Raw genomic sequence first — 14,192 nt, 5'->3', positions numbered from 1 at the left:
GGAGAGAGAAATTGGATAATGCACCAAGTAAGAAACTAATAACAATACTTGATAATGGAAAATTATCGACAACACTAGAAGTGTGTACAATGAGTAGCTACTTAAATAGTAGCAGCATATGGTTATGTGCACCTCTCAAGGGTCACATAAGCATCTTTTCCAAGGGCCATGGGAAACTCCCGCTCCTCAGAATGGAAGTGATTGGGAATAGCTTTGGACTATTGTGCAACTCGCCATGCCATTTGCCCTCACATAATGACAAGATGACTAGACTACTAATTGTACAAGAGGTAATGCCCGTAGAGTTTGAAAAGTTTAGATCAAAGGCCATAATCCCGACAATTATCTTCCTCAGCAATGTGAAACTAAACCACTCATATAGTGCTGAAGAAAAGGTACAAGTATGTCATCATCAAATGGTAGCACCTTGAGTTTCATAGTATGGTTGTATGGCCATAATGGCAATGCGTATGCATTTCATCTCTTTTTTATTATTTATTAAATTTTTATGTGATGTGGTATATTTTGAGCCGAGGTGGCTCAATCATTAACATTTACCCCACTTGTCAAAATGACAATGATGTGGTAGATTTATTAGAGCCTGAGTTCATACCGGTTCGACTTTAAATAAAATCCATTACTTGTCGGATTCTTGGAAGATTCTCCCTTTTCCCTCTCCTTCACCTTCAACACCCCACTCCCATCACCTTGCCCTCCCTTCGTTTACCCACTCTGCTTGCAACACCTCCCGTACCCCTGCTCTTGCCAAGCAACCTACAACCCATGCCTCCCTACACCCCACTATCATCGCCTCATGAATTACCTCAACCTACCAATTGCCTTATGAATTATCTCAGGGGCACAAGCCTTTCAGGTGAAAGTAGAGATAATTAACGCCACATCGAGCTTCCATTGAGGCCCTTGTCATCGTGAGATGCAGGTAGCACAAAGGAATTTGCCTGATTCCTACAAGAAGGTGTTGCCACAAAGATAGAGAGAGAGAGAGAGAGAGAGAGAGAGAGAGAGAGAGAGAGAGAGAGAGAGAGAGAGAGAGAGAGAGCTCTACACTGGGACGCTTCCCTCCTACCATCGCCTCTATCCTTCCCCCTTCTGCTCTGCCGTCCTCTCTTCTACCTTCATCCTCCTCTCTCGCACTTGCCCACCTTGCTTGCTTCTCCTCCCCACACCCTTTGGCTCCCCCTCTGCACTCTTGAGAAAGAAAGAGAGCTCGCATGGGTGCTTGTGGTCATCCTATGTGCGCACGCGCACACACACACACACATAGAGAGAGAGAGAGAGAGAGAGAGAGAGTTGCACGTCCTATGCATAGAGAGAGAGAGATATATAGGAGTTGCCAGCACCACCTTCGAGCATAAGCCATCTGGAGCCTACACACGAGGGGGGACAGAGGGCGGCATGTGATACAGACACCTCCCAGTCTCACTGCTCAGAGAGAGAGAGAGAGAGAGAGAGAGAGAGAGAGAGAGAGAGAGAGGCCCTTGCAAAAGGACTAGACTCCTTCCCTGCTCTCTGCACCACCCTGCGTCTTGAGGCGGTTGCCTTCACGATCCGTCGACATGTGGACTGCGGAGAGAGAGAGAGAGAGAGAGAGAGAGAGAGAGAGAGAGAGAGAGAGAGAGAGCATCCCCATGCAAAAAAGAAAATGCCGCCATGCAAAAGGACTGGGTGTGTGTGTGTGTGTGTGTGTGTGTGTGTGTGTGAGAGAGAGAGAGAGAGAGAGAGAGCATTTACGTAGATTCCATGCTTCAACGATTTTTCCAAAATCGTTGATGGAAAAATCCTTGAGACATTTTTCCACCTGCAAAAGTGGCATGGCCTAGTGGGTCTACTTTCAGGAAACCCATTAATTAGCCACGAAGATTCCAAAGGAATCTCCAATTCAAATGAAAAAGGAGAAAACCCAACGTACGCACAATGCAAGTCCGATCGTTTCCCTGCACAATATTCCTCTCCTCGTATGTTGCCATCGAAACGGGCAGCAGTCATCGACAATGCCTTCCCTTGCTCTCGATCAGACCAGGGTGCGCTTACACACAAGTTTTTTGAAAGGGAAACCAGAGAAAAATTTCTCTCTCTCTCTCTCTCTCTCTCTCCCGCCTTCCTGCGTCTTCACCGACACACATATGGCATCTCTCTCTCTCTCTCTCTCTCTCTCTCTCTCTCTCTCTCTCTCTCTCTCTCTCTCTCGGGATAGTTTCCTACGACGTTAAAATATATGCAGATCCCACTTTAGATCCTACCTTGCATGCTGGCAGGCTTGACCATGGCACCTTGATGTCCTGCACGTGACCACTGTGAGGTGCAAGGTGACGGCAAGCTGGTGATGAGATGCTCCCCCTCCAAACGGACATCCCTGCATAGCTAAGTAGATAATCTCTCTCTCTCTCTCTCTCTCTCTCTCTCTCTCTCTCTCTCTCTCTCTCTCTCTCTCTCTCTCCGCTGCTTCGGCCTCATTAAAAATTAGCATCTCCGTCTTTGTCTCTCCCACTCTCTCTCTCTCTCTCTCTCTCTCTCTCTCTCTCTCTCTCTCTCTCTCTCTCTCTCTCTCTCAAAACGCAGCCGTTTTTTGACCTAGTAGACAGCAGTCCACTCTTTTGATCATAACTTCTTCATCCGAACTCCGATTTGGGTGATCTATAGCCTCAATCGAAGAGCACAAAGTCCTCTACGCATTGATGTAAAGACATAAATTTTCAGAGTTATGGAAGGCGTTTCTGTAGCAGCATTTCCGAAGTGAACAGATTCAACGAAATTGATTCTCATCTCCTATTTTACATACAATGTCTTCCGGCACTCGCAAGGGTTCTTCTTCTTCAACAAGGTCCACAACCATTGTGGAAAATGATCCAAAATCTCCTAAGTGTGGAGATAGCAACACAACCACCCAACCAACGACATCGAAAACCATGATCATGGCGTACTTGGTATCATTGCAAGAGACCGTAAACAAACAAGGCGAAGACTTACGAGCACTTGCAATGGAGAATAGCACACTAAGGGTACTTGTGGTTGAGAATGAGAATCTCAAGAGGACACTTGAGATGCAAACAACACGTTTGATGCAACTTGAAGAGGAAGTCAAGGAATGTAAACGCTCTCTTGTGGACTTGAATGCTTTGAAGGAGCGGATGAGCAAAGTAGAGCATGACCATGTATTGAAAGAGGAGAAATTTGACACTATGAGCCGGGATGTATGCGACATGAAAAATGTATGCACAAACAAGTCTTGGGCTGATGTATGTGGTAGCAATGTGGTTTCTAATTTCTCACTCATGCAAGCTATGGTTCAAACAAAGAATGTTGAGAATGTGGATGTGGAGGAGTTGAAGGAATGGGAGCGACGTTCCAAGAACATTGTTATTCGTGGAATTCCCGAAGAGAAGTTAGAGACACCTCCTTCTCTTGCCATTGTTATTGAAGATTTCTTCAAAACCCACTTTGGCATGTCCGGAATTATGGTCTATGGAGCACATAGAGTGGGGAAGCAAGGAGCTCCTCGCTCGGGAGAACGGCCAATTGTATGCACCATGCCGGATGAGACCAAGCGAAAGATTATCCTTGATAATAGTTGGATCTATTTGAGGGATACAAAATGTTTTGTATGTGAAGATTGCACTATTAAGCAACAAAATATGCGTCGCAAGGCATATGAGGAAAAGAATAATAAAAACAAGAAGGTCTCTCATGAAGAAAATGTGCCCAAGGAGGAGGCAAGTCTCTCAAGCAAATAGGGATGCGTGACCTATGAGACCGAGTTACAATTGAAAATTTGCTTTTGGAATTGTAATGGATACCCATGGAATGTGGGGGTTGGCATTGATGAACTAACAAGCAAAGCCGATGTTGTACTTCTTGTTGAAACTTGGGAGCATGATACACAAAGGATTAACGGCTTGGAGGATTACAATGTACATTCATTGATGTGGTCAAAGAATCTCAAGCAACGAAGAGGACAAGGAGGGTTAGCATGTATGGTTAAGAAAGGATTGGAAGATTTTGTATCAATTGTGAAAGATGACAAGTACAAACGTTATGTATGGCTGAAAATTATGACACCAAAAAGAGCATCCATTTTTGTAGCCGGTTGCTACATTCCTCATCATGATTCTCCCTTTTATGCTTGCATGGATAGAGATCAACCATTTTCTGATTTGGAAGAGGACATTGCTTATTTCAAAGGTGAAGGTGATGTTATTGTATTTGGGGATATGAATGCTCGCACAAAAACATTGCAACATGATACTCAACAATTTGATATGCCATACATTTCAAGGGAGTTGGAGGAAGTTCACTTGTATGATCGTACTTCAATGGATGAGAAAGAGCCGGATCACTATGGAAAGTTACTTTTACACATGTGTAATAGCACGGGTATGCTCATTGCCAATGGTGTATCTTTGTGGAGTGGAACCAATGGATTTACATGTAGGAGACATAATGGGGATAGTGTGATTGACTATATGCTACTCTCTAAAGCCATCATGTATCGCATAAAGAGTTTTATGTTTGGTCAATGGACCCCGGAATCCGACCATCGCACCTTATGTATTGACTTTTCATGTGGAGAAGCAACTAAGCATGATAATCTCAGCCAAAGGAAAGAGAAGTTATCACTATGTATGGATTTCAAACGAGCACCAATGTACATTGAAATGGTTGAGCAAAAATTATGGATGACAAAGCTTCAATGTGATGCACCATTGAAAACTAAATGGGAAGCTTTCAAGAAAGCTATTTGTTCTTGTGCGGAAGAATGCTTTGCCATAAAGCATCTCCATGGTATCAACAAATATATATCACGCAAAAGGTGGTTTGATAAAGAATGTCAAGATGCTCGAAAGTCCTTGATAAAGCTTGATGCAACTATGGACAAAGACAACTATCAAAGTCATTTGCATACATACAAGGCATTGATTCAAAAGAAGAGAAGAAGATGGGAAGTAAAGCAACAAGAATTTCAAGTCCAAGAAAAGGCACATGCATGTGGAAGATTTTGGAGAAACTTGAGAGGCAAGCGGGTTGAGAATTTTGGTAACTTGAGTCTAGTGGATATGTACACACATTGTAGGCAATTATATGAGCAAGCAAATACTGAAAAAATGCCATTTTATGGTTCACTCTCATGTATGCCATCTTTTTTTACTATTGAGGATGTATGCGGTGGGCTTGAAAAGTTGGCCACTCGCAAAGCGAAAGATCTTCAAGGTATCAAGCCGGAGATGATCAAATGGACGGGAGATTTTACCCATGAGTGGATGTGTGATATGTTCAACCTTGCACTTCAACATGGTATGCTTTATGATTGGAGTACTAATTGGGTTAAGCCTTTGCATAAAGGAGGGGATGTAAAGAATGTAAGCAACTACCGGACTATAATGATTGGGTCTCTTATGGCAAAGTTGTTTGGGTGCATAATGGAGATGAAATTGAGTGATTGGGCTGAAGAGAATGACAAGCGTGCAAAGGGACAAGCGGGTTTTCGTCGATGCCATAGCACCATTGATCATCTTGTCACTCTTCGTGTTCTCATGGAGGAAAGTCGGTTGAAAGGCAAGCGATTGTATTGTTGTTTTGTGGACTTTAAGAAAGCCTTTGATATGATTCCACGTAACAATTTGTGGAGAAGGATGGAAGAACTCCAAGTGCCAAGTGAGTTTATGCTTGCGGTTTCTCGAATCTATGAGAAGGTGATTTGTCAATTGCGTATGGGAAGAGAAATTTCAGAAATTTTTGTAAGCACTATTGGGGTTAAACAAGGATGTCCATTGTCACCAACTCTCTTTGGTCTATGCATCGATCAATTGGAACAAATGGTACTTGACTTTATACAAGAAGAAGGCATTGAAGAGGTCACTATTTGCAATGCAGTAATCATGCTTTTGTTGTATGCGGATGATGTAGTGCTTCTAGCACACACTTTAGAAGATGCACAAAAGCTTATGGTTGTCCTTGAGAACTTTTGCTTGCATAGTGGGCTGATTGTAAATGAATCCAAAACAAAGGTTATGCTTGTGAAAACCAACCATAAGGAGAAGCCATGCATTGTGTACAACAACGAGACACTTGAAGTTGTTGAGAGCTTTAAGTACCTTGGCCTTGAGGTTCCATCCAATCACAAGTGGCATGAATGTGCTATGCGTCGTTTGGAAGCGGGAAAGAGAGCATATTATGCATTTGAGAACATGTGTAATGCGGGAAACATCAAGTGCTGGATTCTCAAGAAGTATCTTTTTGATGCATTGGTGACACCGGTTCTTCTTTATGGAGTTGAAGTGTGGGGCGGGAGCATCTCAAAGTCTACTTGGAAAGAGTTTGAGAATGTCCAAAAGCGTTTTCTTACAAACTTTCTCCAAGTTAAGACACAAACACCATATATGCTCCTACTTCTTGAGTCGGGATCTCTTCCAATTGAGGTTATGGACATGGAAAGGGTTGTGGAGTACATGATAAAGATGCGTCAAAACCCCTCACATCGACTTCCTACAATTGCATGGGAAGCAAGCAAAAAAGTTCAAAAGACCCATAAAAGCAAGATCTTGAGCACGGGATGGATGCAAGACATAAAGAAGTGGTTTGGGAGATGGGATGCATTACACTTGCTACATGATGCTTCAATTGACTCTCAAGTGAATGAAGCTTTTCTACAACGCCAATGTATTACGGCTTGGGAGAAATCCAGTGGGTCACGCTTCATACATTACACCACCTATATTGCCCCCAACTACAAAACCATGTTCTTCGCTGAGAGAGGAAACCGTACTCACACTTACATGCTTGAGCCTATTCCCTTGTCCGCGATACGCACTATCGCAGCAATTCGGCTTAGCTCCCATTTCCTTCGATGCGAGATAGGGCGTTGGGGCAATGGAGAAGAGTCAAATCGATTGTGCACATTATGCTCACTGCAAGTTCGAGAGTCTGAGTACCACACACTACTAGAGTGCTCAGCTTTTGATCACATCCGAACTTGCTTCTCTCACATTTTCAGCCATAACTTAGACCTACACACTTTCCTCTCCCAACCAAAGTGTGGGCTCTCCATTGCGACTCTCATCACTACAATTTTGGAGCATCGAGAGTCAATCATCAGCCATACACATACTACATCACATGTAACTTTGGTCCCATAGGTCATATTTGACCTCCGAGGACGATAATAAAATCTATCTATCTATCTATCTATCTATCTCTCTCTCTCTCTCTCTCTCTCTCTCTCTCTCTCTCTCTCTCTCTCATGCGCACAAGATCTCCTGCTCCCATGGCAACTTGCACACACTCCAAAAGGCCAAGTCTACCCGTGCTCATCGCACATGCATCTTCAAAGCGAAAACAATAGAGGCAAGGCTCAAGAGAGAGAGAGAGAGAGAGAGAGAGAGAGATGCCTGCATTCGCCATAGCATCCCTTCACCTCTCTCTTTCAGACCCTTCTGCCACATGTCCCTCCTCGCATTGCCCATCTAATATGCCCGCATCGAATGTGTTGCCTCAATTGCGAGAGAAGAAGAAGAAGAAGAAGAGGAGGAGAATTTTTAACGTCGTAGGAAACTATCCCGAGAGAGAGAGAGAGAGAGAGAGAGAGAGAGAGAGAGAGAGAGAGAGAGAGAATCCCAATCTACTCACACACTGCCACCATTGACCCGATTACACACCCCCCCCAGATTGCCACCCTATGCAGGTAAGGGACAAGGCGCCGAGAGCGAGCTACGCAGATCTTGCACTGTCCAGTGCTCATCATGGCAAGAAAAAATCCACCTCTCTCTCTTACTCTCTCCTGTCCACATGTCGTGCCATTCGCTTTTCCTTCTCTCAAGCCAAAAGCATTGTCCTAAATTCTCCGTAAAGAAATGACCCCAACTCAAGGGATCTACTGAGATTCCTGGTAATAAACCCCCAAGCAAAATTGGCACGGCCTACCTACTTCCAATTATTAGCGCAAATCTGCCCTAGTCTGAACACTCGTCAATTGATCTCCTCTAAAAGCAGGCAACAGCCAGTCATCGAACTCGGATCATTCCGGTCGGAGAGAGTCACGCAGGTCCAGCCACTCCACCACCGTCGGCTCGCTGCCCTGAATGCGAGTAATTCCGTTCTAAAAAAACAAGAAGTGGCCTCTTGGGACCTCTGTCCTCCCTCGACTGCCACCTGCGCTGCCTCATGGCACCTAGTGCGGCTCGCTTGACCTCCACGTGGAATATTTCCCACCATTTGACGACCTCTCCCTTTTCATAATTATTCAAAGCTTGGCATCTTCTTGAGATTCCTTCAAAACTAATAAATCCAGAATTGGGCACGCCTACTACTAGTACAAAGGAGATCCTTTCTCTTCATTGTCATTATTATTATTAATCTTGGATCATTCTCTCTTTTTCAATATCAAGAGGAGGCTAGAGACAAGCTTAGCAGTTTTGGGGGGGGGGCGGGGGGGGGGGGGGGGGGGGGGGGGGGGGGGGGGCTGCTTTGTTGTTGTAGAGCCTATAAATAGGCCCCTTTGTGTGCACGCACACACACACTGTGTGTACATTTGGTGATACTTCTCCTAAAGAGAAGAGCTACACCAAAACTCTTGAGATCAATAAATCAAGTAGAAAATCAAAGTAACTCTTTTAATTTGCCTTGTCCATATGCATTATGCTACTCTCTCTTTCTTTATCTCTTCTTATTTTACTATAATCAACTTCTAACTAAAATGATCAACCTAACTTACAATTGAAAAAGTAAGCAGTTGAACATACCCACGATGTGCACTAGCAATTTGGTGTCTTTTATTGAACAGCAATAGGAAGAATATCAAAAGTAATTGTTGTGTTGCCTTACAAATTTGATCCTACAATCAACATATGTATCATATATTGCCTACCATCATCCGGTTTAGGGTTTGGAATGAGGTTTACTAGGGGACAATAAATGTCTGAGAGGCATAGGTGACTATTCTGCATAGGGACTACACTCATGCCTCCATGGCAAAGGCCTACTCTTTATGTATACACAGCAGAACAAACGCGATAAAGCAGCCGCCAAAATGTCTACGATCATTGCACCTAAATTTCTTGTCAAGCAACCAACTGCCACTAAAGAGACGAGAGTTTTCTATCATCTAAAATCCACCAAATCTTGAGATAGCAATACAACTTGAAATTATATGACAAGGGGCCTTCCGATCCGTAAAAGCTTAAAACCGTCACTTAGTTCCAAGTCTTCAAAAAAACTGCTCAGTATTCACTCTGTTGGCTTCAACCTATTCGACAACAAAAACAGAAGAAAAGACAACAAAAGAGCACCTTTAGCCTTTAGCTAATCTAAGATCTACAAAGAAGATCAATCAAGAAAAGTAAATGACATGACATGAATTCTTGCTGCCCCCATCGGCTTGCCAACGGTTGGAGGCTTTTTTCGCTTTGCAGGCTCGCCAACTCTAGGTCAAAAAAGTAGGCATAAGTGTATGGAGCTCACTTCATAAGACCAACCAGCTAATATTCTGTTACTAATCCATAGGCGAAAGCAAACTCAGCCACGATAAAGGCTACCACTTGCAAAGTAGGAGGAAAATTACGATTCTAGCATCCAAAGATAAAAGACAGAATATGGCATTACCCTTACAAATGCATGGGCTCCCAAGCCCCCCCCTACTACCTACCATTCTAAGCATTAGAAATGGAGAAATATCAAAATGGTCTCACTACTATGTAACAAAGATGGAATTTTTCTCAAAATCTGGTTGAATGAGTGCCCTTTTTCTCCCAAAGAAGTGGAGGTTACCCGAGTTCTTACAGGTGGTGGTTAATGGGCACTAATAATAAATAATTGGCAAACCGGGAAGACTGCTGTAGCTGTCAAAACCACTCCTAAAAAAAAACCAATCAACACATAGGACATCCATCTTTGATGGTGAAAGATAGCTTTGCGTGTACATAGCAACTGCATAGAACCTGCGTTCATACATGGAACAATTGGATGATATTCCAGTGAATGGCACTGCTCCAAGATACTTAAGTGAAAGGCACCACAGCTTTGGGTTTCAAAATCTACTTCCTTTTGAAATCTCGGTCACGCATTGGAATGGTCTTGCAAACTACGAGGCAGCCATGGAAAGCTCACATCCTCTTGTAATGACCACATAGACACCAAAACCGGCCAAGCTGCTGTGAGCTAAGGGGCCAGTGCCCACATGGACAACACTTTTTGGCTGGCTGGAGGCCCAGAAGAGCTAGGGCCTTGACTTCATGGCCGGCTGGCTCAGTTCTTCCGTTCCACTACCTGCAACCAACCAACAACATCCCCCCCCCCCAAATGACCTTTACACACATCTCCCTCGTCTTCACTGATCCTCGCAGGTGCGGTGCCAATCAATATGCCCAAGAGTCACCGTCGACCGACCAGCTGCAAAAATTGCCGAGCGGAGGTGGAAGGTGCCTTGTGCTAAGTCTGTATGATGAACAGGATTGGGTGGGAAGGAGAGAATCCTTGGCGAATAGCATTCAGAACCTCACCGATGACCACCATGGTGAAAATTTCACATAATCCTCACGTATAAACAAACCTCGCCACTATGCCGCCACAGAGCAGCCCCTGCTTTTTAGAAAAAGCATCTTTGAACCATGATCCTGCACCGAAGCTCAATGCATGTTTAGGCATCAAGACAGCACAACCACACGAATCATGCATGTACACCTTTTCTGTCAAAAAGCAGCAAGTGCCTACATCACTAAGTGCTTCCTGTATTGTGTGCTCTTCATCTTCTCCATCTTCGTGTGCATTCCTACACCTGTATTTCCAACAATGACCCTTTCCAACTCTTTACCCATCCAAAGTTATGATGAAGTGTCACTGCTATCAGAGTCACTACCAGAAGTGCCTTCCAGAGTGTCGTGTGCGGTTGAGGGGCATGTCCTCTTTGAAGGATGATCCATCCAGCTGTGGTTGGTCTTACGAACTTCAGCTTTTCCTGGAGCCACTAAGGAGATTGCTGGATAAATGGCATGGCTGTCGTGTAGCAGAAAGTTACTCCACGCAACACCTGCATCTTTGTTGTCAATGGAGAATGAGCAACTCTTGTTCACCAGGTCTAGATGCACCCGGACGACAGCATCTGTCTTGACAAAAGGATCAACGTAACGAGTAGAACTCTTGTTACCACAACTATGTAAGAAGCCGTCAGCATCCAACGCCCAACTATTTTCTCTATCTCCCAATACATTTGAACTACATTCTGACACTTTGAAAGTTGGTTTGCAGACACAAAACCCAATTCGAAGCACACTACACGGACTCCACAATTTTATTTCCCAGTCAAAAAATGAATCCACAGCAGGGTATACCGATGTGCTACACCTTGCAAAGCCTTTCAGCGTCGAGCTATTGCTAGAAATGACATCGCAATAGTATTCATCCAGTTTGTACTGTGTGCCATGGGCAAGCTCATCCCATCGTAAACCTGGTCCATGCAAGGCTTTACATCTGTAAGCTGCAAGTAAAATTGAAGGAGGAACGATATCCAAAGGTTCTATGAACCTGCACAACATATGAGAATGAATCTTATCAAAGTCTATAGGAGCTCTTTTAAGACACTCAGCAAGAGGGTCGGCCAAATGCTTCATGTATCTGGAGATGTCCGTATCATTTAAGGGGCTTGCGATAGCTGATGTCAGCATGCTTCTCATCTCTTGTGTTGATTGCGGAAAGCACTTGTTCAGCACTTCCTCAAACTTGCCTTCATCTATAGCTGGGTCCTTCACCACAACTCTGTACGAACTCCACCTAACTACATGGAGGAAAGAGAAGTATTGAGAAAATCCATTCCTGCACTCGTGCTCGTGAACTCCTTGTTTAAAATGAAATAATGCAGGCTCTGTGAGTTCCTTGTAGAAGCGGCGCTCGTAGTCAGATCCTGAGAAAAGCTTTACATGGCTCAGCCCTACAAGATGCTCCCTTGCTTTTGTACGAAAATCCTTAAGGAATGTACCCATGCAACAACCTCCATGTAAAGGCATCTCATCGTTCTGAGAATGGCTAGGGATGAGCTCGATACCAAGATTGTAAGACGTGACATGGCTTGTCCACCACTCAGCATCTTTTTTGTCCAAGAGACTGAAGCTGGATATGTACGCTAGGGCAAGGATTTGCAGGGGTTCAATGAGGAAGAACATGGCAGCCTTGAGGACTTGCAAAGCAATGAAAATATTAGGCCAGCTGCTCTGTTGAACGGAGTCTGTGTGGAAGAATTCGAGACAGACACGCATGGCTGTGGGGTGTATGTGAGGAAGGGGGACACGGGTGAGATGCAACTCAACCATGCCAGAAGTGAGAAGCATGCTCTGTAGAACAGGGGACCTGGCGGCAACCAGAATCCGGCAAGCCCGAATCTCCTCCTCTTCCTCCTCCGTTCCACAGACAAAGACCATATCCAGAAACGCTTCATCGTTCTGCATGCGACTGATGTCTTTGAGCAATGTAGGAGGATTCCTAGGACCGCCATAACCATAACCATAACTATTCCACAAACTCTGGCATACACAGCGGAGCTCCATTGTTGGGAGGAAGGAAAGCTCTCTAGACCCACCAAACTAAAACATCGGCGCACACCCCCCCGGTAAACTAGCTTTGCCGGGCAGAGCGCAAAGGTTGAACGCAGATCGCAAGGTCCGAAAACATACCGCTACATCGTTGCCATTGGCTGCTTCTCTGCACGCTACATACAGAAAACATTCTGCCTTCGCTTCCTGTGAACAGCAAGCACGGCGGTAGCTGACATGCAAGAATCCTTCCTCCGGGTTCGTCTGAACCCGGCCTAAATGCGTTGCCGAACATTTACTAAAGGGGATCCAATGATCCATGGCCTCATACTAAAACTAAACCCGGACATAAGTTAAAGCGAAAATACCCCTCTAATTTGTGGAAATTCCCAAAATACCCTTGTATCTATTTTAGTTGGATTGTTCACGACTTCCTAATCTTTATTCGTTTTTGACAATGTATATCGCACAGGTCATATTAAAACTAAACCCGGATAGAAATTAAAGGGAAAATTACCAAAATACCCCTCTAGTTTGTGGAAATTCCCAAAATACCCTTGTATCTATTTTAGCTAGATTGTTCACGATTTCCTAATCTTTATTCGTTTTTGACAATGTATATATGTTTTTTAGTGCTTAGCATGTAATTTGTCACAAATTACCTCCCAAAAAAAGACAATTATGTCGAAAAATAATGAAGCAATTCATCTCCAAAGCCTACATAACCAGCTCAAATTCTAGTTTTAGTATCTTATATTCATAGACAATAAGTCTTCTTATGAAAAGCGACAAATTTTTTTAATTTTTGGATAAATTTACTCTCATGACCAGGGGTATTTTGGGAATTTTGAAAAATTTGAAGGGCATTTTGGGAATTTTTGACAATATGAGGGGTATATTGGGAGTTTTTGAAATTTGAAGGATATTTTGGGAATTTCCACAAATTAGAGGGGTATTTCGGTTATTTTCCCTAAATTAAACCCCAAGAGATAGACAAAAGAATTCCTGACCATCCTAAACTTCAAACATGTCTTTGAGAACTGTTTTAGTATCAGCTTCTTGTATTGTAGTTACCACAGTCTCCTCATTCTTTGTTGCACTGATTTCTGGAACTTCAATATTTGCAGCATCTGTAATCTCCTTCTGATATTCAACCTCCATTCGCAAAGCTTCTCCACTTGACTTCTGAATTTCCTCAGCAGCTTGCAGTGTTTGAACAGAAACATGCACTAGTTTTTTAAGTGCAGAACCACCTTGTACCATGAATTCTTCATCCACCTGCAACTGTTTATCCTTGAACTCCTGAAGCTGCTCCTGATAAACATATTTTTCTTTCTTCAGAGATTCAACTGTCTCTAATAAGGCAACTTCATGAGAACTGATGAAGCATGATCTCACAGCCTCATAGGGATACTTGATAACTGATGTCAGCCTTTCTCTCATAGCTTTCCAAACATCCTGCATCCCCTCAACCAACTGTTGCCTTACTAGATTGAGATCCCCTTCATCCATGAGCACTCCACAAACATTGATATCTTCTTGAGCTAATACTTGCTTTTCCAGAGCTTCCAAAGGTTTCAACCGTTGTTGTAACATTTCATTCTCCACCTATAACTCTGTATTTCTGCTATATTCTTGATCCAACTCAGAATTGACTCTGCC

General features: G+C 43.7%; 2 protein-coding genes across 2 annotated transcripts; both read right to left on the bottom strand.

Annotated features, from left to right (window-relative positions):
• Positions 1-8,903: 8,903 nt before the first annotated feature.
• Positions 8,904-12,835, bottom strand: LOC147439746 (uncharacterized). The gene has a single exon (XM_086485535.1). It carries the CDS (start codon positions 12,543-12,545, stop codon positions 10,830-10,832), a length of 1,716 nt encoding a protein of 571 aa, XP_086341661.1. The 5' UTR covers positions 12,546-12,835; the 3' UTR covers positions 8,904-10,829.
• Positions 12,836-13,544: 709 nt separating this feature from the next.
• LOC147439745 (uncharacterized) lies at positions 13,545-13,969 on the bottom strand. The gene has a single exon (XM_086484384.1). It carries the CDS (start codon positions 13,791-13,793, stop codon positions 13,545-13,547), a length of 249 nt encoding a protein of 82 aa, XP_086340510.1. The 5' UTR covers positions 13,794-13,969.
• Between the last annotated feature and the right edge of the window lie 223 nt (positions 13,970-14,192).

This window comes from Adiantum capillus-veneris, chromosome 16, assembly GCF_014529385.1.
Source record: "Adiantum capillus-veneris isolate H3 chromosome 16, ASM1452938v2, whole genome shotgun sequence".
Taxonomy (NCBI): domain Eukaryota; kingdom Viridiplantae; phylum Streptophyta; class Polypodiopsida; order Polypodiales; family Pteridaceae; genus Adiantum; species Adiantum capillus-veneris.
This window is presented reverse-complemented; position numbering and strand designations above follow the sequence as displayed.